This window comes from Aulonocara stuartgranti (genome assembly GCF_965226115.1).
Source record: "Aulonocara stuartgranti genome assembly, chromosome: 10".
In the NCBI taxonomy this organism is placed as follows: domain Eukaryota; kingdom Metazoa; phylum Chordata; class Actinopteri; order Cichliformes; family Cichlidae; genus Aulonocara; species Aulonocara stuartgranti.
In genome coordinates, this window is record NC_138946.1 from 16811608 (window position 1) to 16839397 (window position 27790).

The following is a 27790-nucleotide window of genomic DNA, read 5'->3' on the forward strand; positions in this document are numbered from 1 at the left end:
GAGGCTAGGAGGCGGCCGGTTTATGCATTCTAATGAACGCTCCCTGGGAAAAATATGCAAATTCATTTTGTCATCAAGAGGAAAATAGAGGACAGGAGAGCAGCAGATACAGGAGGGGCTTAAAGGGGGGGGCACATGCCATGCAAGAGGCGGGATTGGGTGGAGGGAGGTGTGTGTGCATATGTGTGTGTGGGTGGGTTGAGCATGTGTGTGTATGGGGGGTACAGGAGCCTGCAAGGGCTGGTATTATGAACTGAAATGGGGGACATATGTAAAATCCATCCCACCCCCACCCAATCAGCAAAATTAAGCATACAGTGGGCTGGCAAAAAAACAAATCACCAGAGAAATAGTCGCCCTTATCGTTCATTTACAAAATATGCTATGTGAAAAAAGAGGGGTAAATAAAGACTGTTTTTTCAAATCAGCAGATTTTTTAACACGTTCGTTAAAATATCTGCCTAAAATATTCAGTTCTGTTGGTTATGGTTAATTCAGACAAGAAAAACTCACTTTGTGTGTGTGTGTTCAGATAGAGTGAAGGGGAATGACAGAATAAAATAATAAAAATAACAAAACTGCTGTTTAAGAGCAACTAAAACAACAGCACACATTCTTCCCTTCCTTGATGATAGCTAGGCAACTTTTTTTGGAGGTGAGCAAACGGGGCTCTCGGTGTGTCTACTGAGGCCTGGTTACTCGCTCAGTAAGTATTTCAGTATTTTGGGGGGTAACAATTGAAAACAAATGTATAAATAATAGTAACATAATAATAGAAAAGAAAGAGAAGATATCACTGTTATCATTGTATTGATTACTGTGATAATAATAATAATTACAATGAACAGTAATAACAGTAAATAAATAAATAAACAAACTGTGCAACAGACATACCCTATCTCATCCTACAAAAATAATATACATAAATAAAATATTATTAGTATCCTTAGTCGCACAGTGTTGGTGATAGTATTGTGTCAATATAACTTCAGCCCACGTTATTGCAGTTCACTTGAACAGCCGAGTGGCGGCCAGCGGAACCATCAGTGATAGAGGGGGGGAAGACAAAGGCCGCTGCACAAACCCGCGGTTGGGAAAACGTTTGTGACACGAATCGATAGAAAGCTGCACATGGACCCATTACACCGGCGGGACTTAAAAACTATAGCTTAATGTGCACCGACTTCAGTGTAACAGGAAATATAATTTAACATTTGTTTGGGTACGTATGATTTATTTATTTATTTTTACTAAGAATAATTTTTAGCCGCGAGTTAAACGGTTGCCCGGCCTTAGGCTAAGCGTTTAGCATGCTACCTTCCAGGCTCAAGCTGTCTGATAGTTCAGTCAGGGCATGCAGACTGGTTAACAGACTGATTTTAACGTATTTTTTTAATTTCCCAAATAAAATCACTATATCCTTACAGCATTAACAGGGTAATGGTAACTAAGCATTTTATTACAAAAGTGTGTTTTAAGTGAGGTTTCTTTTTTTTTTTTTTTTTTTTTTTGCTTGCTTATGTTAGTGTTAAATAGCTATCAAAGCTAGTTTTGCTGGGAAACTAATTGGTTCCTGGTTTGTGTCGTGTACTATTATTGATCTAAATACCTTTGGAGAAAAATGCGGAGAAAACATGTGGGCAATATGGTTAAAGCCTTGCCAATTAAAGTGTATACTTTATATACTGTACCCTGTGAATGTTCTAGAAAGATGAATGAGACGCTCATAATAAATGAATTTAACTAATTTGGAAACTAATAGATTGACTTTAGGGGTAAACACAAGCATGCTGCAGTCATGCCGGGACCATCCTAGAAAAGTAGAGTCCTTTATTGTAGTTAGAACCTTGTGAGGGTTCTTTTATAAATTTCAGAGAAGATCAATCTCTATACACTGTTGTTTTGGTCAATTAAATGTGACTTATATATTTAAAAATGTATCCAAACCATCTGTAAGAACTTATAGGAAAGAAGGGCAGCTTTCTTATCTGTTTGAAAGATAAGTTCTGAATCAATTTAAATTCCACTCAGTGATCATCACCCGTGCTCAAGAGTCTATTGTTCTGCCTTCAGGCTGGCTGTAGATTGACAAAGATTAAGCATAAACATTACGCCAGTGAAAAGATTAAAGAGGTCACCTTTGAGCATTTGCAAGATTTTTCTTTTTTGGGGGTGTTTTAATGTATTTATTGTGTACATTTATTCCTTTAGTAGGGATGCTGCAGTATCTTGCCTGAACATCGTTATCTGCTAATATCATCCTTGTTGACTGCCGTCTTCCTACTGGTAAATACAGATGGCAATAGTTGATGTTTTTCTTTTGTCAAATCATTTCGTTTCAGCTAAATGTTTAAATATGGTTGAAATAACGCAAAATAGTTGAACTATATTTTTTATGAGTGCGCTATTTCCCTGCATAAGAAAAAATAAATAGCATAGTATTGTACTGATGAGGCGCAAATTCCTGATTAAAAACAGATTAATGTACCTCTAATGTTATGCATTACCATCACTGTTTCAAGCCTATGAGATATAAAGTGATCTTTTTTTTTTCTTTTTCTTTTTTGCAACACAACCAAATTTATTAAAAGGAACAAAACTACTTTCAAAGCAACTTGTACCTTGATAACTTCATAACATACCTGTTTTCTTTTTCTTCCTTAGTGTGCTCGGAGGTGAGAGAGTTTGTGGTGACATGGTTATATATTGTGGATGGCACCGGACAGCCATGGACCCGAATAGCCGCAGCAGCTGTTTGCCAATAACTGGTGAAGACACTGGTTTGGAGGCTTTGGCCTCACCACTGGCGGGGTATTTGGGAAAAGTCAGTAGAGCTCTTGTTCTCCTCTCATTGTCACTTGCGCAAAGCTGAATTGTATTTGAAACTGGACTGTGACTGGACAGTACCAAAGCAAATTCAAAAAACAAACAAAAACGGAAATCTTTGGTTGTAAAAGGCGAAAGTTGGTACGTTACTTGTCTTGACAGGCTTGCAATTGTCAAATCTGTCATACTGTAACATGGGAAACTGTGTACTACTTATGATTTTATTACAAATATGCATCTGCTTTCAAGTACTTGACTCCCCCTGTCCTGCCTCACTTGAACTGCTCCTCACTACAAGCATTTAAAACATAAATCTTGATCGGTCTTGTAAGGTAAATCAAGTAAAGTATTTCAAGTTTCGATTCATGTGTACATAATGTGTAAATATATAAAAGTAAGGCTGCTGACAGATAAAAGAAATGGTTGATTTAAAAAAAAAAAAAGTAATCGGTTGAAAATATATGCAGTCTAAAATCTAAAATGTTAATGAATCTCATCAGTTAGATCTTTTTCTAGATTTGTGTTTTCTTTTAAGCTGTTGTCTTCAGTTCACCTGTGAACTTGGTAAACTTGGTAGACGTCTGGGGCTTTAACATACACCATGTTGTTCCCCAGGTGCAGGGAAGAGCTGCTTCACTGGACTATTGCCCTTGGTGTACATCGAAGGGGCTGAGCTATGCTCTACGCTCGTACCGAATCAGCCTCCAGGATTCGATCACTGTCTGCACAAACCCACAGGTAAGTCCAACCACTCAAGTCACAGTTTGATATATTTGTTTTGCCGTCATCTTTGGTAACCTCTTTGTATCCATTCTCTCACAGTGCCTCTTCCCACTGGTCAGCCGCTCCTTGGAGGATGTTTTGGCTAGCTTGGATGCCGTGGAGCCAGTTGTTGGGAACAAAAGAAAAAATGCCTCCACACAGGAAAAGGAAGAGTTGATTAAACCTTCATTCAAACATCTTCGATCAAATGAACTTGGCGGTCTCGAGCCACAAGGTGTAACTGCCACACCTGTTAGCTCAGCAGAGGATGGTGCTGGAAATGCTGTCAGAAATGACCAATATGCAGAACCCACGACAGATGAGGAAAAGCTGAATGGATACCACAGGGATTATCGAGTTGCAGAAGTGACAAATAGGGAATCTGTGAAAGAAAATGATCCAGACTGTGCTGCTTATGCAGATGGTCTTGCCCCCTCTATACTCTCAGCTGAAAGCTCCCTGCAACTTTCTTTGACTACTGATGAAAATGAGGCTGTGCTCAGTTCACATTGCAGTGCCCATGGTATATCAGGGATTGAGTTAAACCACGAGAGGAGTCTTCCTGGAATCCAAAACGGCTTTGAACAGGACATTCATTTAAATGAAATCGATATTTCACAGAGTCCTCAAAGTGAGCTGACAATGTGTACAGAAATATCACGGACTGAAATCTGTAAGAATACAGAGAGTACATTAAAGGAGTCAGAAGATCTTGTACCTATTCCAGATCAGCTTCTCTGGAGGAACAGTGACAACCTGTGTTGGCTGGACTCGCTGCTTGCTGCTCTGTTCAACTGTAAGAGTTTGCAAAGGTGTAAACCTAAAGACGAACCTCAGCAGTCATCTCTGTGGCAGCTCCTAAAAGGATATGAAGACATATGTGCGGCCATTCAAGTCCACCAACAGACTGGCAGTGGTAAGTTGAAGTGAATTTCAATCTATGCACGAGTGTAATGTCTAACTTTTATTCGTTAATGTCTGTTTTAGAATAGAATAGAATAGAATAATCCTTTAATTGTCCCACAAGGGGAAATTTGGTTGTAACAGCAGCCAAAAAGACACATATATACAAACAAACAGTACGCAGGACACAGAACAGAAACATACACAGATGTTTTCATCTGTTGATTGTTACAGTGAACAGCAGGCTAATAAGATGCATTAGTAGTTATAGCTGTTGTCTAAGGAAAACAAAGTTCTTAACAGAAAGTGGCTGTGACTTTAGCCCCATAGCCCTCCATGAATAGACTTGTGGAAACCCAGCATTTGTTGTATTTGTTTTGCTCATGTGGAAAATTTTTTCTGACTAGATGGCATTGTGCGGGTTCCAAGTCATGTGCTGCAAAAGGCCACTGCAGACCTTCAGAGTCTAAGAATGTCAGTCTTCAGACTACTGCAACCCAAACTGCACTGCAAACTCGGTAAGCTCAAGAGTTTTACACTTAATGAAGGTTCATGACAGGTTGGTAAGTATTTTCAGGCAGTCTTAAGTCATGTCTTTAAGAGACAAGTTTTTCAGGGAATGCTATTTAAAAGCGTAGGCAGAGTGGTGTTCTCCTGTTGAAGCATTTATCAGCATGTCTATGTTCAATGAGAACATTGAAAATAAAGGTGTAGCTGTGCTGAGATCCCCATGAGGAATTTCTGTCTCTAAAGAATGTTGTCCTGTTTCTGTGTATTACTGCTACTGGTTTAATCCACACACATCCGGTTGTTCAGTCGGACGTCACTAGCCGTGTCTGGGCCTAAACTCCGCTGCAGGTCCATATATCAAACGATCACTATGGCATTACTGAGCGTTGAAAAACTGTCTAAAGTCTTTCATCTTTAATAAAATGATCAGCGTTCTGCTCTACCAGGTGTAACAATTGAGTTTAACATCCAGGCATCCATGAAAACCGAATTTATGACATTTAACGGAGTTAGAAGTTAGCAGGGAGTTAGCTCGCTAGCTTCTATCTAAATACAACATAGCATGTCCTGACTGCGGGGTTTTGGAAACAAATTAAAACGTACAGCTCTGTTATCACTTCCAGCATAAATGAAGACAGAAAACTAAACAGCAGTGACGTTTGTAGGGTTACTGAAGTTGGGCTAGCTGGTATATAATGATGTGCTACGTGACCGCTAGCGACACAGCTATGTTAGCTTAATATAAACAAGCTAACTTTTTTTCCACTCGGTAAAAGTTAGCGTGAGTGTTCTCGGTGGTCAGGAACAAATGTAATCGCATGGCAGGATGCTGTAAAAGGACCAAACTTCAGCCAGGAGAACAACTGAGATAATCCATCCACAATACGAGGTTAGTCATTCATATACTGCTGCATGGGCTGGGCTGTAGTTACATCCTAAGGTTTTAAAAACTGAGCTTAAATAAATGATTAGTGGTAATAAAAGCCGAGGGAGGTCAACAGTGATCACTGACTGTTTTAGGAGCTTTTTGAGATCAAATAGAAGAAAATACATAACATTAAACATGTTAACAACACAAAAGCCATATTAAACGCAGACTACTTTAGGCCCGGAAGTAGGATTCGTTGCGTCATCACTGAACAACCGGATTATCAGCTCAGTCACACTAAAACCACTCAAAGCCTTAATTATAAGGCAACTAGTGCTGGAGGGGTTGCGTTTGCCCAAACAATACAGGAAGTAGGGTGGGGCAACTAACCAGATTTTATTTTCATTTATGAGTTTGACATTCAGAGATTATGTAAACAAGATAATAGAGATAAAGCAATTATTGTATTTGTTTCACTTTCACTGCTTCTTTTTGTCTGGTGTTATGAAATCCAACATTCATTAACAATGCCAGATTTTCCTGGTTAGTGCTGTTGCCTTACAACAAGAAGGTCCTGGGACTGAATCTACCAACTGGCCAAGCATTTCTGTGCAGAGTTCTCCCTGTTTCCGTGTGGCTTCTCTCCGGCTTTCTCCCACAGTCCAATGATATGCATTTAGTTGGATTAGGTTAATTGGCGATTCTAAATTACACCATAGGTTAGGGCTGCTCGATTATGGCAAAAATGATAATCACGATTATTTTCACTGAAATTGAGATCTCGATTATTTGACGATATTTATTTAACCCTTTAAGACCTACTATAGAACCAAGTCCGCCAGAGCTTATATTAAATTTTTACATGTTGTAGTGCCATTTGTGGGAGCATTTCAATTTGCTATGCAACTGTTATAGCCCATATTTTAATAATATGTATGCATTAAGTCCATAGTAACTACATTAATTGCAAAAAAGTGCAATAAACTACAAAAAAAATTCAAAATCATTTTTGTTTTTTTTACATATATTTCTACTTGGAGAAATTTAAGAGGCTTATCCTTCAAAACTTTAAATACAAAAAAGTTGCAAAAAATAGTTTACAACAACAGGAAATTTATTTTGAGTGTCTTCATAGTTTTATTTTGGAGATACACCAATTTTTATATACTGCAGGAAAAACGAAAAAACAATCCTATGATGCAAATTTGCAAAGAAAACAGCAGGTGCATCAAAATAAACTATTTCCAGCAGTGCAATTTGAGTTCTAAGCATCCCAGCAACTATTCAGAAAAGTCAAACATGACCAGTATAGGTTTTTAAGGCCTACAAGTAAAAAAAACTACAATTTCCGCGAAAATGACGTCACTTCCGGTTTCGGGCAGGAAATGGCGGACATGTGATAGTTCGCGCTGACGTCTGTTTCACTGTGGGAAGTGTAACGAACAGCTGATCAGATCGGCAAAGCATGTTTCTGGAATATTATGTTTTTGTTCCTGCAAGCGCTTTTTATGCAATTTTTGCAAAGCTTTATGTGGAAGGAAACCGTGACCGAGGACAAGCTGATGGCATCAGATGTAAGTACAACTCCTCCGGTTTCATATGCAAAACAAATTATTGCGCTAGCTTACACGGTTCCGGTTCTACAGGGATTTAAAAATAGTTACACAAAACGGAGCGTGCTGCTCTGACCGGCTTTAAAGGGTTAACAATGACTTTAAAAAATATAAAATAGTGTGCAACACCACTGAAGTTTTTTTAACCTCTCTTTTCAACCAACAGCAGTCACTCTCCTCTCCAAATAACTTCTGCTTAGCTTTCCGAGCTTTCCGAGCTTCCCTCGGGTCCTCTTAATCAGCGGTCTCCAACCCTTTTTGCGCCACGGACCGGTTTATGCCCGTCAATATTTTCACGGACCGGCCTTTAAGGTGTCGCGGATAAATGAAGGAGGGGCTAATAATCGGCTCCGTCATTTTTAATGATCGTTGAAAGCCCAGATCGTAATCGTGATTAAAATTCGATTAATTGAGCAGCCCTACCATAGGTGTGAAAGTGAGTATGAATGTCTGTTAATCCTTCGACAGACTGGCAACCTGTCCAGTATGTACCCTGTCTCACACCTTATGGCAGCTGGGATGTGCTTCCTGCCCCTGAATTGGATAAGTGGAAGAGATGACAGATTTTTCTTTCCTTAATAAGACCACCCTCTGCCACTGTGTGTTATATTTTGTTCAGTTCAACCAAGAAAAAGTTCAGTAAATGTGTCTTGTCTCTGATGTCAGACTTGTGTTCTTAATATTGACCAAAATAGTCATTGTAATAGTTTTTGTCATAATTGAGCAGCCTGGTGAGAAGGTCAATCCATAAAAATCTGCATTGTTTTCAGTGAATGCATGCAAAACTTTGCCTTCATAATATGAAAACTGTGCTATTTGCAGAATTTTTAAATGCACAGGTGTTGCTTGATATTTAGCATTTATAATTTACATTGTTCCTGGGCTGATAAACGCATTGAAACGCAATCTATAATTAAAACGTAATCTATTTTACGCCCAGTCCAAGCGTCACAATCTACAGCCAAAATATTTTGTTCAGCACAATTTGTGATCAATTTTGAGCACAAATATCAAGGTAAACGTATCATTGCTTCACTGGCCCAATTTAATGTCTGTTATGTAGAGTAAACGAAACAGTCAGTGGTATCCTGAATGTTTATCTGTGTGTGTGTGTGTGTGTGTGTGTGTGTGTGTGTGTGTGTGTGTGTGTGTGTGTGTGTGTTTGTTTTTGAGAACAGATAAGAGTGTATTTTGGGTAAACTTAGAAGGTTCATATCACCATTTGGGAAGAGGGCCTGTAAGAGCCACAGTCTTAAGAAGATTTAGTTTAAATTTTGCACAGACTGCAAAGTTAGTTTCTAATTTTTGCATAAGAAAAGCGTAATGTATAAAGATAAGTGCATGTGCATTTGATTGTTAATGTTGCTGTCTTTATAATAATGAGTGACAGTGGAGTCAGACAGGGAGCTTCATTAGGTATCGGTGGGTGTAGTTTTTATACCGTGTGACACTATTTTAATAATATAAAGTAAATCTCTTAACAGTGTTGGGAAGGTTACTTTTAAAATGTATTCCAATACAGAATACATGCCCCAAAATGTATTCTGTAACGTATTCTGTTACGTTACTCAATGACAGTAACGTATTCTGAATACTTTGGATTACTTAATATATTATCATGCTTTTTACAACAACGTGAATGTACTATTGCTGTGTGATTTATTACTATTACTGAAGGTCCGCGACTCCGAACTGTAGTAAAGGGACCTCTGACTAATACGGCGGGGTCCCTGTCGGCTCGTAGCCGAAAAATAGCTTTACTTTGTTGTGTGGGTCAACTTTTCTTGCGAGAGACAGAGAGAGGCGTTGAAAGGCTGCTCCAACAGAACTTATTGTTTTTGGAGGAAAACACGAACACGGTGTACAGTCCAGTCTTAATAGCTTACTTACATATGGGCTCATCAGGCACTCTTCTTGGCTGAAGTGGTTATTATTATATTTACATGCTTCCAGCTCCCGTTTTTCCTCGATGACAACTCGTACCTTTCCACTCCCCTTTTTCTCCCTCCTCGCGCTCACAGACCCATAACGTGTATGGCAGTCCATTCTCCCTGCAGCACGGACTACACTGCCCATGATGCTACATTCTTTAGAGCTATGCTTGTAGCATTCTGCCTGTTAGCTTAGCACAACAACAACAACGAAAAGGCGCTCTCTCACCCAGGAAACACACAGTCGCAGAGAGAGAGAGCGTCGCCCTGTAACCATGGCAACCGTAACGCTGCCGCCTGGAACAACAGAACATAGCTGTCAAACAAAACCCAAACAGTCCTGACCCGCGACAAAATGAAACGGGAAAGTACCGCAGTGTAATCCATTTATTTCAACAAAGTAACTGTATTCTGAATACCACCTTTTTAAACGGTAACTGTAACGGAATACAGTTACTCATATTTTGTATTTTAAATACGTAACGGCGGTACATGTATTCCGTTACTCCCCAACATTGCCTCTTAAATCAGAATTACATGTCCTGTCGCTCGCCTCAGACCTAAGTTACAGCTCATTAGTGTCTTGTTTAGATACTCTGAAGCAATACCCTTACATCGGCCGTTCAAAACAACTTGTAGCATCTGAAAGGTCTTTTTACTAGAGGTGGGAATCACTGGATATCCTACCATATGTTATTATTACAGTACTTCACCCACAATACAGTATTATTGGAATGTGTTTATTTATTGTCAGATTTTGCAATATGCTTTTATTGTTGTTGTAATAGTTATTAGTTTAGAATTATTGCATTAAATGTGAGTTCTCAGCGCCAAATTATTTCCATAATAATTTGCTTCAAGTTTCCAGCCAAACTTGAAGCACAGCTGGATCTTGGGTCCCTGAAGGTTCTTATCTATATCAGATAAAATGATGTTGTTATTTTGCCTAGCAACGGGCTAAAATTACCCATTTATAGCATATAAACATCAGCTGCCATGGTTGGGGTTTTTTTTTTGGGGGGGGGGGGGGGGTTCTCCTCCTCTCCACAAGGTTTCATGATCTTGCTGACAGACATGACACTGAACATGAAGTGTGGCAGAAGAAAAGCTGCATGTTTGTTTATAAATACATGTATTTTATGACCTGGGGTGTTTTATTTAAGTGTAGTTTTAAATATATACATTGAGCTCAAAGCATGCATTAGGTAATGGAGAAGGGCTCCAACTACCAACGTGTCCAGGAAATGTTGCCTTTACATTATTATTTAAGAAAATGCTGATCATTAAAGCATTTTTCAGTCTCTTTGCTGCAACAAGTAAAGTCCTCAGTGTGACTCAGCCTTTAGTCTTCAGCCATTCAAGTTATAATAGGTCATATACCAGACAGGTCTTGCTGCCCAGTTCTGCATGTCTGGTTCTTGTTTGTTCAGGATTTAGCTTGTTGCAGCACATTTTAGCTGACAAAGACTAAACGTTTGCATTAGGAGATGATAGAATTGCCCAAATATATATGTTTAAAGAAAAAAAACAGGGGGAAAAATCTCTAAAGATCTTTGGGGGAAAAAGATCTTTAGAGATTTTTAGAAAAAAGGGAGGGGGAGCAGTTGATAAACACTTTTTCCTTGGCTTTTTGGGTTTCTTTTGCTAGCCATATTTGCCATAGCTTTTCCTGTACATTTGCTGAGTAATTTCTTCCCACATACTCCCCTAATTCAGAAAGTTTAGTTGGACCACAAAAAACAAGATTCCTAGCGTTGACAACTGATATAATCTTAACTTGTTTATTTTAAAGTATTAATAAAAAAGTCTGTTTTCTGGACTGCATTTCTGAATCCACCAGCAGTTATAGTAAACCAGTGTTAGGTCAGAAACGATATGCAAATCTCGCCACGCTACTGTGAGCAAGAAAGAGATGTCTGAGCGAATGCAAACTCGACCGCATAAGGCTCGTGGGGCCCCTCAAACCCTCTGTTCTTGAATATTAATTTTCAACATAGCCTAGTGCTACAGTTTTTTCCAGCAGATCAGTGACAAAAGAAGTATTTTAAGAAGCAGTTGGTCCTGTTCTGGCAAGTTCTTTCTGTAAAATGTAAACACGTACAGTAGTTTACACACTATGTGAAACGCCCCATCTGAGAACTTCAAAAAATAAAATACTTGCCTTAAAATTGTTTTTATTTTTACTTTGTTATGTGTAAAATCCTTTTATATATTTGGCGTTTCACAAGAAAATACCACATACCACAATGCTGTATTGAGTACCAGTCACTCTTTTGTGTAGACTTAATCTTAAACCCTTCAAAACAGTCATTATCACCTGATGGTATCAGAAAGACACAGGTCCGGGCAGGCAAACCTTGGATTTTGCTCAGCTTGTTGGAGCCAAATTATTACAATGTATAAAATCTGGAAAATGCATGATGTAAGTGCAAAGGGATGGATGGGAATAATGAAGATGAAAGCCAAGCAGGCGATGGCTATCCTGTTGTGATATCTAAAGTTTATCTTAATCCCCATCCAAAGATTATGTTTTTAAAAATCACCTGGAATAGGAGCGTGCATCTGAGCGTGTAACAGTGTTCGAACTCTGACATGTTTTTACTTTTCAGGTCAGAGGGAAACTCCGGTATTTGCTATGCCGCTGCTGCTTGTGATGGATTCTTGGGTAGAGTGTCTCTTCCAGGCAACCTTTTACTGGGAGATGAAGTGCAGCAAATGTAAAACACCTGTGAGAAAAAGGTAGGTTCATTTATTTTTAACCAGCTGAGGTGTACAAAATACTGCATTACACTTTATTCCATAAAACTTGATCTTTGTGTAACTACAGCACAGAATAACTATACTGCTGGGAGCAGATGCATTGTTTATTATACGAATTGGAAGAGGCCCAACTCTGCTTTGGGCGTCTCTCAAGAGGGCAAAGGGAAAATATGAAATATTAAGTAATTGAAGGCAAATTTGTACAAATTCCTCAGCTGCATTTCTGCCAGAAATGTTATCAGATAGGGCTGGGCCATATTATACCGTTCACGGTAATAACGGTATAATGTTAGGCAACGATAGGAAAATGAAATATCGCGATAGAATATGAGTAAAACGCGCATGCGCAGTGCCTTTGTTTTCATACGCACATGGCCGATTGTTGAGTGAAACAGATGAACCAGAATTGGTTTGTAAAAATGGTGCAACTTCCGTGATGTGGAACTGGTTTGGTGTTTGTCCGTCAGATACACAACAAAGCACATTTTTTTGCAGAACATGCAAGCGGCCGTTCTAAGATGCTCTTAAATCTGGGAGTAATCTGGGTCCTAAACTCCGTATGCTTCAGGTCAAACAACACTGCAGCATCACTAAGAGTTAAAAACTGTCTAAATTCTTTCATCTTTAATAAAACGATCAGCATTGCTGCTTTACCAGGTGTAACTATGAAGTTTAACTTCCAGGCATCCATGAAAACAAAATGTATTACATTTAACGGAGTTAGAAGTTAGCAGGAAGCTAGCGGAAGTTAGCTCGCTAGTTTCGCTAGTTACCTAAGCATGATATTGCATGTTCTGACTAAGAGATTTCTGAAAAAATTCAAACGTACAGCTCTGCTATCACTTCCAACATAAATGAAGACAGGAAACTAAACAGCAGTGACGTTTGTAGGGTTACTGAAGTTTGGCTAGCTGGTATATAATGATGTGCTACGTGATCGCTAGCGACACAGCTATGTTAGCATAACATAAACAGTGAAGCTGGAGGACGAACACTAACACTTTTCCACTTATAAAAGTTAGTGTGAAGGTTCTTCATGGTTAGAGACAAATGCAATCGCATGGCAGGATGCTGTAAACGGACCAAACTTCAGTCAGGAGAACAACTGAGATAATCCATCCACAATACGAGGTTAGTCATTAATATACTGCAACAACATGGGAATAGAGCAGCTACCAGAGAATTCAACATTAATGAATCAATGGTACAGAAGTGGAGGAAGCAAGAAGAATGAGTTTAATAAAGTTTGATTTATCTGACTGCTTTGTTTCGCTTAATGTGCCTTATAATCCCGTGCACCTTATGGTCCGAAAAATGCGTACTGCACACTGCAGTTTAATGTTGCAAAGCACCTCTTTTTAACTTCAGTGGATATTATACATGGTTATGCTCAGGATATGTCAGCCCATTTCTACTGGAAATGCCTTTTGGTTAAACTTTCAGCAAGGAATTTGCATTTGCACTGTTACATTTTTATAAAGCTTTAATGTACATAAAAACCAGCTTCTTAAGTGAAAATAAATGGAAGGTTGTCTTTTTGCGCTAGTAATGTTGTGGAGTTGTATTTTGTCTCGCATCAATTATATCGTCGGTTATATCGTTATCGCAAATTTTCAAATATATATCGTGATAAATATTTTTGGCCATATCGCCCTGCTCTAGTATCAGATACATAAGAGTTGAAAGCTTAGCTGATGAAAATCAGCATGTCAAATAAATGCGATGCCAGCAATACATTACAAAAAACGTGGTAGTGGCATGTTTTTTTTGTTTTGTTTTTTTAACTAGTTAGTTGCACTTCTCATCATCACTGTAATTGTTTTGTGTCTGAATCCTAAATACATTTTATGCTGTAATTTTTCAGGGATATGAAGACTCTTCCTACTTTAACAAATATTGTACCTGATTGGCACCCACTAAAAGCAGCACACTTAGGCCCCTGCAATGTGTGTTGCAAGAAGAATGAGATGAGGACTATGGTGTGGGAAAGGTAGGAATCAAAAGAATCAAAGTGTTGTGGGTTGGTTTTTTTGTTTTGTTTGTTTGTTTTTGGGGTTTTTTTGTTGGGTTTTATTTTTGGACTTTGGGTTTATGAACATAAATTAGCATCTTGTTGAATTGTTTTAGTCCACTGTCTTCAAACCACAGAGGTTGGTGGAAATTACTGTATTCAGTTATGGAAGGGGTTAATAACTACTTAATGAACACATTAATAGAAGTAAAAGATCAATAAATCTAATCATCGCTTTTACCAATAAACTCACTGGACACCTTATTAACTACCTCGCTAGCATAAATTCCCCACACCATTACCCCATCATCAGTCTGAACTGTTGACACACCACAGATTGTAGATCTGTGCTGCCATGTTTTTTACACCAAATTCTGACCCTTCAGTCTGAATTTTACTGAAGATATTAAAACTCATCAGTCTATCCAATCATCTGTTACTCAATTTTGTTAAGCTCGTGTGAATTGTAGGACCCGTTTGTTTTGCTTGGCTGACAGGAGCATGAGCCAGTGAAGTCTTAGGCATCAAGGTTCAAACTGCTCTTCATTCAGAGTTGTTTTTCTTCATACCTTGTTTCTAACAAGTAGTTATTTGAGCTACAGTTGCCCTCCTATAAGCTTAAAGCAGTCTGGCTATTCCTCTGTGACCCCTGCCGTCAAAAAGACATTTTAACCCAGAAAACTGCTGCTCGCTGGATATTTTCTCTCTTTCAGACCATTCTCTCTGAAACATAGAGAGTAAATGAGCAGGTTTTGAAAAACAGACCAACCTGTCTGACGCTGACAGTCATGCCAGTTGAATGTCACTTAAGTCTGCTTTCTTCCTCATTCTGATGCTTACTTTGAACTTCAACAGATGCTCAGTTCGTACCAGCATCTGCACCACCTGATATCATGGTCTTAAATGCAGTGACTTTTTGCCATGTGATTGGCTGATTGGATATTTCCTTTAATGAGCAGTTAATTGTCCAGTGAGTGTATATGTTATGCAGATTTTTTTTTTCTGCTTGAATATAAATGGAAATACAATTTGACAAAAAAAATTGAAGTGGGTCATCTGTAGCAGTGGTGTCCTTATGAATATACTGTGAGAGTAATAAAGAGAGTGCAGCTCAGACTTGAGTTATTGCAGGGTATGTTTTTCTTTGCAAAACTAATGCACCGGAGTGGTTAAAATAAATAAGATTCTTTTAAAAACACAAAACAAATGCATTGTTAAAGTCTGTCTGGATTTTCACTTTTTTATACCTATCACCACTTTTTGCTTTTTTTGCCTTGCTTTGTGTTTTATAGTCTGCCTCCAGTGTTTGCACTGCACTTTGTGGAGGGGCTCCCTAACAACGATGTCAGTACGTACACCTTCAACTTCAAGGGCAGAAACTACTCCGTCACCACTGTCATACAGTACAAGAGTCACCTGAAGCACTTTGTCACCTGGACTTGCAGCGCTGATGGTACGTATTTGTGTGTGAAATGTGAACAGACGACAGAATTATTTAATGTTGTGCAAATGAGAGAGAATCGAATGTTGAAACTGAGAAATATTTATTTATTTAAAAATATGCCAATTTCAAATGAATCAGAAGCATTTCAAAAGCGGTAGGACGGGGCATGTTTACCACTTGTTGCATCAGCTCTCCTTTTAACGACAGCACGTTGCTGTAGATCAAAAATAAAGTTGTTTTTCCATTCTCGCTTGATTTTAGATGTTCAGTAGATGCTGTGTACAGACTTGTAGTCTTCTTCTAAGAGTGCTCAACATCATCTCTCTTTGTGTCTGAAACAGTTTCTGTGGGATAAATGGTTTCTTTATTGTTACGCAACTTTTTCAGCCTTTTGTTGCCCCTGTCCCAGCTCTTTGATGCATACTTTATTTTTTTTATAAAATCATAAATAAGCATTTCAAAACTAAAGCAATTCTCACTTTAAACATTTGTCATATGTCATCTTTGTAATGCATTTTTCCTTATACAAGTTGAATTTGATTAAGTAGATATTTTGAAGTTGTTAGTGCAGTATTTTTACACAAATAAATGAGGTCAAATTAGGTTTTTTGGTTTTTATTAAACTGGAAGTTACATTTAAGTGCTTTTCTTTGTGGTTGAAACACTTAATGGTTGAGTCTGATTTGACTCTGCCGTAGTTTGCCAACAGCACATTCTGCTGGACAGTTCATGCAAGAGAAGAACCCTATTTGCTGTCTATTTCACTGTCATTTAATAATTAGATTTATTGAATAATTAGATTTTATTTTGTATCTAGCTTACCGATTTTGCAAATGTAACGTTATTGTGATGTGTAGCCATTTCTTTCACAAGTTAGATAATTAACTAGTCTGCAGTATGCTTTGAATAGATTAGACATATGGCAGACTGTGTTGCGCAGAGTTGCTCTTGGAAGAGACCGTAATTCTGCATTATTTATTTTGTTTTATGTTATTTCAGTTTTTCTTATTCATTGGTCAAATAAAACAAACCCTTGACATAGACGACCAAGTTGAACCTGCAGCATTTTGCTGTAACCATTTGTTGTGCTTTTTTTTTTTTTTTTTTTTTTTTTTTTTTAAATTTGCAGGCTCGTGGCTGGAATATGATGATTTAAAATACCCTGACTGTAAGACCCACCAAAAGCTTCAGGTCCCTGCTAATGAGATGCATATCGTCTTCTGGGAGGTGGAAGACGACAAAGAGCTTCACATCTGTTCTTCCTCCTCCACATCTGCACTCTCTGACAATGAGAGAAACAACAGTTTAAATGAAGGTTCGGTAGCGGATGGGGTGTTGGTTCACAGTCCAGATCAGTCTCTTCTTATTCCTCATAATGACACCGACATCATCTGCGCTCTCACTGAAGACACCAGCAGTAGCATGGACACAACAGTCACGGCAGGCTTTGATACTTCCATAGGTGCCACCACTTTGCTCGACACCTTTGAGGGCCTAACCCACAGTGAAATCATTACGCTCACACTGGTTGAAGTAAAACCCGATGTAGAAATGCAGTCTTTAAACAACAACCACAAAACTCTAGATCTGAACACCGCTGGTAAGAATGAAATTCTTGACAGCTCTTCTGCTGCCGAAGGTAATAAACTGCATCACTGTCCCAGTGTTGACCTTCCCTCCACCTCAAGTGATCCCGACTCAGGGGACGGCTCGTCCAGCGATCCGACATTTGTGCCCGGTGCCAGGAGAGGACGAGGGAAAGGAATCAGCAGGGGGAAAACCGTCAGCAGAGCAAAAGGTAAAAAGGTAGCTTCATCAAAAGTAGCTTTGCATACTTCATCATCGACATCTTCAGAGCCCTGTGGAGTAAACTGTGAACAGCCTGTGGTCCCTGATACTGAGGATAAGAGTCCATCTACTGAAATTACACAACAGGGTTCCCTCATGTCTTCTACTGATAACCCACCCCTCTCTGCCAATGAGAGCAATCCCACATCAGCATCACTACTAGATCAGAATTCTCGCTGGTCCTTCCTGCTTAGCAAACATCCACTAAACCAAGTTCAGAAGTCCACTGCTAAGTTTGCCCCTGCATCAGACACACAATTAAAGCCCCCTCCTCCTCCTCCTTTTCACTCTACCCCCAACCCTGTGAAGAGACCGCATCTTCCAATGGCGCTCTACCCAAAACCACAACTCCGGACAGAGGACAGCGAAGATCTGCCAGTGAAAGCTGCAGACATGTACGGGGCATTTCGTGCTAAGAGCTTAAACAACCAGAGACCCCTCCTATCACCTACTGTGCAGTCACAACCAGTCACTTCTAACCACCTAACCACCCCTACAGTGATGTCTAGTACGTCCCTGATTACACCTGGAGCAAAGGCACTCCTTAAAGCCTCTCTAAAGAGACATGGCAGCCATTCCTCAGAGGTTCCTGTAGGCCTCGGCAGCACAGAAGCCCTCAGATACAAACTGCTTAAGCAACTCAAATCAAGGAAGAAGCAGCTTGCTAGAATCAATAAGATGTTGGATAAACATGAGGGACTACAGCTTCGACCGGACAGCACTGACTTGGACTCTCCCAGCACCGTCACCTCAAGCACCTACGATGGAGCCACCAGTGACGACTTCCTGTCGGACTTGCTTTCGCCGGCAACAACAGCCAGCAACCTTTCGCCAGACAGCACGGGCTTCTTCGAGATGTTCGCCAATGGGCCTGACGGAGCAGAGCGTGTGGTCGAAGCTGCTGGGAGACCATCAGAGATGAATGGCGGAACGAACGGGCAACACGACGAAAACTTCCTTGACGAGTTCCTCTCTCAGGCTGCAAGTCATACCCCGACCGACATGGAAACCGAAGCACTCAGCGCACTTGAACTTTTCATTTAAGCTGTGATGTTTACCATTATCTGGAGTTGTTTAACAGCTATACCTTGTCTTTTTTTTTAGTTCAGATTAAAGAAGGGAGAACTCCTCAATGTCTATTTATGTTTCTGTTAATGAAGGTTTGTAGGTGTGTCATGTTAAATAACAGATGAAATTTGGGGGGGTTGTTGCTTTTTTGCATTTTTGGCACTTTGAACTAAGGAACTGGCCATTTGAAGCCAATTAAATTTTGTTTCTGTTTGTGTTGATGTATTACTTAGTTATAACTGTCTTTTAGTGTAAATAATAAATTCTTTATATGATTCTTGTACTTGTCAAAATGTCAGTTATTATGAAAAGGAAGGGGCAGGACATAACCATAACCTCCAACTAGCTTCCTGTTTGATAAATAAAATATTTATGTTCAGATTTTTCAACTTTAGTTACTTAAAACTTTAGTATTAAATGTCAAATGGGCTGGTTTCAGGTCATTCAAGTACCCAGTTATTGGTTGAGTACCATACTGCACACTTGTTGTTTTTAACAATAAACAATTTAATGATATACCATATTCGCAAGAGAATCTCAGGAAATGCTGGTTGGTAGCGGGTAAATTTACTACCAGCCACAAATAATTTGCATTTGGTGGCTGCAGCTTTGTTTCAGAACTGTTTATTGGGTGCATGTTTTACACAGCCAGGTGATAAGCTTTAAATAAGATACAGCATTAGCATTGGCAACCCTTTGGTTGTGTCATTTATTGGTGAGGAAATTTAAAATTAAGCACTTATTAAAGGAAAGCTGTCTGCGTGTGTGGTCCTGTCGTTTTGTAGGGTGAAGTTTTTATATAAAGCACCCTGCGTCTGCTTACGTGACGATATGTAAAAAAAAAAAAAAAGAATAAACTCGAGGAAAAAGGGCGTTCCCATACCGGGAGTCGAACCCGGGCCGCCTGGGTGAAAACCAGGAATCCTAACCGCTAGACCATATGGGATTTGCGGCCAAGAATCATCATCATATGTATATGACAAATAGATAGCAAACGAATCAGGAGATGATAATGGTACTTTTGTTCCTGGCGACATGACGTTCCTAAAATAACTTTAACGTTAGCGATTCGTTCCCCGACAGCTGACACCGAACAGCATGTTTTAAGCTAGCTCCTTAGTCCAGCTCATCTTCACTGGTGTTTGTAAACCAAAGGCATTATAAACATGTTCGGTGTTACACTGTAGGTGTTAGGAAGAGGTGTGCAAAAACATTTTTTAATTAAGAACGACATTAGTCTCTGGATATCTTCGGGTTTGGGGTTTTGTAGGGCGGAGGACGTCTTTATTTGGATTTAGTCGATACGAGAATGCATCAAAGTCATTCAGTATAAAGTTTTGAAAAGAGATTTAAAAAAATCAGCGAGGACGTTGCATTTCCTTTGAAAGGCGCACGCAGGTGCTATTTGACTGTAAGTGGGTCAAATCAGAATAAGAATAAGCCAGCTCTATTTTTACTCTACTTTTACTCTTGTAGGATAAAAAATGATTACATTGTTTCTGGGGGTGGTACCTTCATTTTAAATGGATGTTGTGTTATACAGTATGCTGTAATTGACGTTTTTCTAGGAAACTAGAAAATAGGTCGGCAATTAATTGAAACATCTGCAAACATACTCGGAATTACTATATATAAGGCAAAAAAGAGTTTGTACAATTCCAACAAACTTTATTCTTCAACACATCCTGAACTCTTTTCGACAAACTTTCGTAAAGTAGCCTTCAGGAATAACTCAGAAGTCTTCCCGAAGGACATTCAAAGCTCTTGTGTGTTGTTATTGCCATGTCTTGACAGCCTCCCTTCCACTGAAACCATTTCTGATGAAACTTCATTGAAGACAATGGGTCGTGAATGGATCATGAAGGGCTAAATGCATCTCTCGGTGCTGTGTCAGGTGGATTTTTCTTCTTTTTTTGACAGTTTCACATACTGTTCACCTGTTGTAAATTTGTCCTCTACTTGCACACTGTGCTGTAAAATGCTAAGTTTTCAGCTAACAGCTCCTTGGGAATCACCTTCTTGGTACAAAAATAAAATGTTATGTATGCCAAACTGTGTCATCTTTGACATGTTTCATACATTTAACTAAAGAAACTGGAACAAATGACAAAGTACCAAAATATACTATTTTAAAATAATATAAATAACAACAAATGTATATAGAAAGTCTGTCTCTTTTGAGGCAAAATATAAAGAAACGAGGGTTAAATCAAACCTTTTGCACTGTGTTGTATATGTTGACACATTCTCCATACATGGTCTTGATTATTTATTGCCAGAAATACTTTAAGTGTCTGTTCATAACACTACTCATGTATATAATTACTGGGAGTAATGAGAGGTGACACATAGCGTAATAGTGATGCAAATAATTTTGCAAAACATCAAGCCAGGCCTTTACATGCAATCCGGTCTTACACAAGCACACAGAGGAAGTAGCAGCAAAGTTGTTTGCAGCCCTCTGTATTAAACCAGAGCATCATTTACATAAAGGGGAAGCCACAAACAAGTGTGTATGTGGGATGGGACAACATGATGTCATGAAGGGAGAGATCAGGTTTATGATTTGCTACTGACTTTAAATACGCCTGTTTGGATGTGAAAGACAATCTTTGTCTCTTTCAGCCCAGCAAACACCTGCTCCTAAAGCTAACAGGATAATCATGGACTCCAACAAAGTGGTGGAAAACATCTACCTCCTGGTCATCGTCACTCTTGTCAGCGTGCTTCAGAATGGTGAGAAACTCTAACCCAGTGACTGGAAATGTATCGCTCACATCACAAATGCTTAATCTTGACTCTCTGTTTTTAAGCTTTTTTCGCACAGAAGGTGGAGAGGGAATGCAAGAACCATAATACCCGCACATCAGCTTTTGAGCGAGTGTCTTGTGCCAAGTGAGTGCTCTTTCTTCAACAATTCGTTCTCTATTGCAACATCAATACCAGCGAACTGAAACAATATCACATTTGTTTCCTAATAGGCTTTCCATTCGGCCTCATAATCCACCAAATGTTAACTCTATCCAGAGGCAGTCCTCATTTGCTTGAACCCTCTCCGGTTGGGGAAAGAGCTGGCTGGCGCTGACCTTATTTGAATACTTGATGGTGAAATAACAATGATGTGTTGAACTCCAGGCCTCGAGGGCCGGTGCCCTGCAGGTTTTAGATGTTTCCTTGATCCAACACAGCTGATTTAAATGGATAAATTACCTCCTCAACATGTCCTGAAGTTCTCCAGAGGCCTGGTAATGAACTGATCACTTGATTCAGGTGTGTTGACCCAGGGTGAGATCTAAAACCTGCAGGACCTCGAGGCCTGGAGTTCGACACCCCTGATTTAAGGCCAACCTCTCATATATCTGTTCCATCTATACAGTTGCAATGACATGTCAAGAAGTTTGTTCGATTGATCTTCAACATGCTAATTCATTCCTTTACAAAGAAGCAGAAAAATAGTAAAGCAAATTGTTGTTTTTAATAAACTATGCTTCAACCTTTGTGAAGTACTTGGTAATTTGGAAACTATCATTTCAAAGTGTCTTCCACAACAATTACAACAAAAACCTCACAAAATGCTAGATTTTGGGACTCAGGCGTTCCAGTTCTTCTGCCTTTAACTAATCTGCCATTGCTTCATAGTTTCTTCACACTTGCCTTGAAATGTGCTAATAACAGCTTTTGTTTAAACTTCTTCTCTAGTCGCAACTGCATGGATGCTTACCCCACTTTCTTGGCAGTAATGTGGTGTGCTGGTCTGTGTCTCAGTCAAGGTAATCATTCATGAATGTAAAGGAGGCTGTAAACAGTGCACACCCACACAGGAAACAAAAGCAAACATTTAGAAAAGTGTTTGTTCTCTCCTTGTACAATACAACACAACACAATCCAATATGCCTGAAACGCTGCTGTTTTTCAAAGGTAGAAAGTCAGATCTGCACATGACTTTACTGACATTAACCTTCTGTGGATCATGCTGCTACAATTTAAGGATAAGCTTTAGGCCAAACCGATAAAATAAAATAAAGCACAAGCACAAGTGCTGACATAAAATGCAGTTCCTCTAGTGGCTACTTGAGGCTGGATCCAACAGCAAGTTAGTCTCCATATCAGGGGTGCCCAATCCCGGTCCTCGAGAGCTACCGTCCTGCAGCTTTTAGATGCATCCTTGTTCCCACACACCCGAATCAAATGAATGGCTTGTTATCAGGCCTTTGCCAAATACGATGGCATGCTGAAGAGGTAATCAAACCATTTGATTCAGCTGTGTTGGAGTAGGGATGCATCTAAAAGCTGCAGGATAGTAGCTCTCGAGGACTGGGATTGGGCAGCCCTGCTCCATATATTCCCATGTCAGCAGACTGGGAGCTTAAAATACCAACCTGTGGTTCAAGCCAGAGTTGTGGTCCAGAGTTTACATCAACTCATCATGGGAATGAATGTCATGCTAATTTGGAGCTTTTAATGATTTCTTTCAACTGTTCTTTTTTCTGTGTGTAGTGATTTGTTTGAATTTATTTTGGATTCTTTGTAATCCACACATGGTCAAAAGTTTAGATACAAGCTCCAATATATACCCCACTAAAATTTAACTAAATGTTAATGTTAGTAATTTGGACCTCAACCAGATGCTTTTGGTAGCCATCAAGAACCTTCTGGAATAACTCTGGTTGGATATTTGACAAGTCTTGTTGGAAGGATTGGTAGATTGCATTTAAATTGGCTGATTTCCTGGCACCGTCCTGGCTTAGGGTATAGGGTTGAGGTCAGGGCTGTTAGCCTGTTCAATGTTAGCCATTTAGCAAACACACATCGAAATCAGTGATGTGTGTTTGTTATCGTTGTCCTGTTCAAACACCTAACAGTTTTTCAACAACTGTGTTTCAACAAGTTTTAACCGTCTTGCTGCTGATTTAAGATGACGTTCAAGAATTTGGATGTAATCCTTCTTTTTCATTATTCCATCCACTTTGTGAAATATACCAGTACTGCTGGAGGCAAAACACCCTCAGAGCGTGATGCTACCACCACCATGTTTGACCTTTTGCCATTGGGAGCAAATAGCTTATTTTATCTCTCGTCTGACCACTAAACTTTTCTCTTTACTTGTTGGCCTGTTTCTCTGTATTGCCTGACCTTACCTAAAATACCTTATCATTAGTGCTGTCAGCATTAATCTCGTTAAAATGACGTTAACGCCATAACCGCATTAACACGGGAAATCTCCGTTAGCGAGTTACTGCGGATCGCCCTGTGCAAGCGCTGCACAACGTCAACGCGTTAGCACGATCGTTAACGCATTAGCGCCATGCAGCCCCTCGCACGGGGCGATCCGCAACATTCAATAGTATAGGATTGGATAACTGGATTTTTCCTCGAAAACAGTGCGTGCAGTGTGAGTTGGTCAGGGTGTTTTGTACTTATGAGCTCTCTCCAGTAAAATGCAAAATGGGCCTACGCTCTGTTTGGGTGCAGATGTCACAAGAATGAAGCACACTATTAGCTGAAATATTACTGTTTGTGCCACAGAGTCGAGATTGACTAAGTGGAAAAAGACCTAAACCATATAAGACCCACAGCGTATTATGAAACCAGATACAGAATCTTTTTCTGTCCTCTGTTTGAAGCTCCCGCTGCTTTCGCTGGGATCATCTATCTCGTCGTCAGGCAGAAGTACTTTGTTGGATACTTGGGACAAACCTCTCAAAGGTAAATTCCTACAGACCCAGTAGCATGTATTCTATGTGTTTAGAAGCAGTATCGCATTAATTTTTCACATCTGTACAGCACCCCAGGTTACCTGTTTGGAAAACGGGTCATCACCTTCCTTTCCCTGATGTGTGTCATTGGCATTGCCAACTACCTGCTGGTGCGCTTCTACGGCAGCGACTATAAAGAATATGTGGAAACCATCACTAACGCTGCAACTGCTCTTCTGCTTATCCCTTAAATGAGTTTGTGTCATGTAACCTTTCCACATGAATAATTTAGCTCCTGGATCTCTGTTGCATTAAAAAACACTGTTTAATAGATTCATTGCATTTTTTTGGAAAAATAATAAAATAATTCTCACAAACAAATATTGATTTGACATTACAAAATCTGTAAACATTTTATTGTGCAGCAGCACAAATTTGATCACTATAAAACCTCTCAAACAAAACAACAATTAAAAATCATGTAAAAACAAATATTTGCACACACAAAACGACCTTTATGACATTCAGAAAGTCTTTTTCAGTCCTTGTCAGTAGTTTCCACCCACTGAACAGACAGAAATTCTGGACTCAGATCCTAAAATCTCCAGAGGAAAGGCGTCAGTCTGGCAGGATGATATTTCAACCATTCATCTATTTTACTGAAGATGCAAAAACAAGCTCCAGTTAAAGTGAACAGTTAAACTCAAGTTTGCATCGTTCTTCATCCTCAGCTGGCTCATGTCATTCTCAACTGTAATAAGAACAGATGCAAGAAAAGCAAAGTTAGACAAAAACCTAAAGAGACTCAAAAACATGGATTTAGTTTAAGATCTGATAAGAACAATTAGAGACGCACCTTAAATATTCTTTTGCTGAAGCCAAGCCAGTGTGGAAAGTCAAACAGAGCATCAGAATAATATTTGAGGGTGAAGGAGGCGTCTCTCCACACGGGCTTGACCTTCATGAGGTCGTCAGATATGAGGTTTTTTGCTGCCCAGCTCTCCATTTCTTCAGTCAGGTCAATCTGAAATGAAGGGAAAGGTAACATATAGTGATTCTGAATAAAAGAGGCTCGTGCAACAGAAGCACCATGAAGTCCTGCTCACATCCACTCTGTAGCTTTCTCCAGCAACAGAAGAGATGGTCCCATCCATGCCTCTCTCCAGCTGCCACTTGGTGAACGGCTCGTTGCCGTCGATGCACACCACATACTGCTTCACCACTGAAAGTTCATGAGGAAAGAGTAAAAAAAGTCAGAAAAGGAGAGAGTTTGCGCAGAAACATGGTGTAAGAAGCAAGCTTTCACTGTAATGTGAACTCCACCCAAATCTGGAGGCCTGCATGAGTCAGCTGTGCCAGCGAGCAGCCCACAGCTGTAACATACGGAGTTGTTTTCACCACTGTCAGCTCTTTGTACTGTGTGTAATTACTGTTAGATGACAGCTTGTGTGTAGGGAAACACTTACCGCTGAGTTCTCTGGCTGCCTTTTTGTTGCTCACTGAGGATTGTTCTTCGCAGGCTGAAATCAGCAGATAGATCTCCTTGGACAGCAGACTCTTCCTCGTGCTGCTGTATTCCCACAAGTTGTGCATTTTCACTTTTCTGTGGCCAAAAGCAAAACAGAAAGAGTTTCATATTCATTGCTTGTGCATATGAACGCATAAATAAATGAATATACATTTGGGTGTGCATTTCTGTCTTTTCTCACCTTCCCAGCGAGTTGTGGAAAACGATCTTCTTCCCGCAGGACTGGAAGTCGTCGATGAGCACCAGGCTCTTCTCCTCGTTGCAGCGGACTCGGTAACCCGATCCGAGAGTCTCCACAGAGAAACCTGGCGGTGGATTTCTCACAAACTCCTCCACTTCTGTCACTCTCATCCTGCTGCCCGACTGCTTGTTTACCGGCATGCTGTCACGTTTTCTTCTCTCACCTCCTGCCGACGTTTATGTGGTCTAGTTCTTCTTCTGTATAGGGTTGGCAAACAGCAAAATGGTGTAATGTGGTCTAGTTGATGGACTTCTGAGCCTTTAGTAACGCCCACCGACTGTTCCGTTATTTGAGGTTATGGATGTTATTTGACTGGAGGCATAACTCACAGACACACGAGACGCGCCATTACTCCATGAGTGTCCTTTATTATTTTTCCATCCCCCCCTACAACAACAACCCAGCAGCAACGTTCCTACCACTTAACATTTACCTGATACTACATCCCCCCTACTAAATAGGATGTGATGCTGGAATATAACCAAGAAAACAGATTAGACCCGCACGCTTTAAAGTATACTATTACTATGTCCTTGTGCTTTATCTGGTAACAGCTTGTTTACTGAACTCGCTTGGTTTCAAACCAGACTACTCAGAATGTCCAAAAATAAACTCTCAAAGTATACAACTCTGAACACTAAGCATAAGTGCACATTTCTGAACTATTCAGTGCAGCTACAAACAACATGTTTAAACAGTGCAACCATTTGCTTTATTTCTCATTGTCTCTATGAGGGATGGGGTAGACTACCCAGCCCTCAGCCTGAGTGTGGGGATTATTCTGCCCCAGTACTCACTCAGTTCCAAGCCCTATGAGCAAACATAGTCTTTTAGGTATGCTGGAGGCCTCCTAGACCTGGGTTGGATTTGGCTCCCAGCTTCAGGAGTCTGCTGGCTGGCCTCCTGTGAGATAGTGTCTGGAACCGACACAATCTGTGCAGCTGGAACAGAGTTCTCAGGTGAAGCCTCTGGTGGATCGCCAGAAATCTCTGGTGCCCCAGGTGTCCATGTAAGATGGTAACGGTTTCTTCTCAGCGTGCCCTTTGCTGTCTCGATGATGTAGGACCTCGGTGAGCCTGCCATGGACACGACTGTCCCTCTAGTATCCATGTCTGAGACCCACACTTTGTCTCCAGGATTGAGCTGTAGCATATCATGTGCTTTGTGTCTGCGGTTGTAGTTTTGTCTTTGCTTTTGTCTGTACGATTGTTCTATAGCTTTGAGCTTGTCTGTGTCCGTACCTCTTGGATGTAGCTGTGATGGGATGACAGGAATAGTTGTCCTTATCCGTCTACCCATGAGAAGCTCCGTTGGGCTGTAGCCATTTGCCAATGGAGTGGCCCGGTATGCCATAAGGGCGAGATAGGGATCGCCAGACTTTTTAAGAAGACTTTTGATGGTCCTGACTGCCCTCTCGGCCTCCCCATTGCTCTGAGGGAAGTGGGGACTGGATGTCTTATGGCTAAAACCCCATTCTTGTGCAAATCTTTTGAAGGAATCAGACGAAAACTGAGGTCCATTATCAGAGCGAACCCGCTCTGGTATGCCATGACGTGCAAAGATTGATTTACAGTGCTCGATCACTGCCTCTGATGTTGTAGATGTCAGTTTGGCAACTTCGAAGAATCTGGAAAAGTAATCCACAATGACCAGGTACTGTTTATTCTCTATCTGGAACAGATCAGTTCCCACCATGGCCCACGGTCTTTGTGGGAACTCGGTAGGTAGCATGGTTTCTTTGTGGTTAGTCCGCTCACGGCAGCAAGTGTCACAGGTCCCAA

The 27790-nt window shown here is 40.1% G+C and overlaps 3 protein-coding genes across 7 annotated transcripts; 2 read left to right on the forward strand and 1 right to left on the reverse strand.

Moving 5' to 3' along the window:
* Positions 1-1035: 1035 nt before the first annotated feature.
* Positions 1036-18824, forward strand: uspl1 (ubiquitin specific peptidase like 1). Of its 3 annotated transcripts, none has more exons than XM_082549770.1 (10): positions 1036-1222; positions 2215-2286; positions 2665-2824; positions 3442-3564; positions 3649-4504; positions 4899-5009; positions 12023-12152; positions 14038-14163; positions 15477-15637; positions 16758-18824. In XM_082549770.1, the coding sequence occupies exons 3-10, from the start codon at positions 2696-2698 to the stop codon at positions 18518-18520; spliced, it is 3399 nt and encodes a 1132-aa protein (XP_082405896.1). In that variant the 5' UTR covers positions 1036-1222; positions 2215-2286; positions 2665-2695; the 3' UTR covers positions 18521-18824. The 3 variants fall into 3 exon arrangements, with proteins under 3 accessions (XP_082405896.1, XP_082405897.1, XP_082405895.1); XM_082549769.1 differs by having other exon boundaries at positions 1037-1222; positions 2212-2286; XM_082549771.1 differs by lacking the exon at positions 2215-2286.
* A 92-nt stretch (positions 18825-18916) lies between these two features.
* Positions 18917-24573, forward strand: alox5ap (arachidonate 5-lipoxygenase-activating protein). 3 transcript variants are annotated; one of them, XM_082549802.1, is made up of 7 exons: positions 18917-19559; positions 20339-20438; positions 21170-21280; positions 21358-21439; positions 22244-22314; positions 24169-24250; positions 24329-24573. In XM_082549802.1, exons 2-7 carry the CDS (start codon positions 20396-20398, stop codon positions 24489-24491), a joined length of 552 nt encoding a protein of 183 aa, XP_082405928.1. In that variant the 5' UTR covers positions 18917-19559; positions 20339-20395; the 3' UTR covers positions 24492-24573. The 3 variants fall into 3 exon arrangements, with proteins under 3 accessions (XP_082405928.1, XP_082405930.1, XP_082405929.1); XM_082549804.1 differs by having other exon boundaries at positions 20339-20426; XM_082549803.1 differs by having other exon boundaries at positions 18917-20438.
* A 73-nt stretch (positions 24574-24646) lies between these two features.
* LOC309716155 (mesenteric estrogen-dependent adipogenesis protein-like) lies at positions 24647-26371 on the reverse strand. Its single transcript, XM_082549801.1, has 5 exons — positions 25950-26371; positions 25707-25843; positions 25347-25462; positions 25097-25264; positions 24647-24991 (listed from the first exon to the last, which is right to left on the reverse strand). Exons 1-5 carry the CDS (start codon positions 26147-26149, stop codon positions 24977-24979), a joined length of 636 nt encoding a protein of 211 aa, XP_082405927.1. The 5' UTR covers positions 26150-26371; the 3' UTR covers positions 24647-24976.
* Between the last annotated feature and the right edge of the window lie 1419 nt (positions 26372-27790).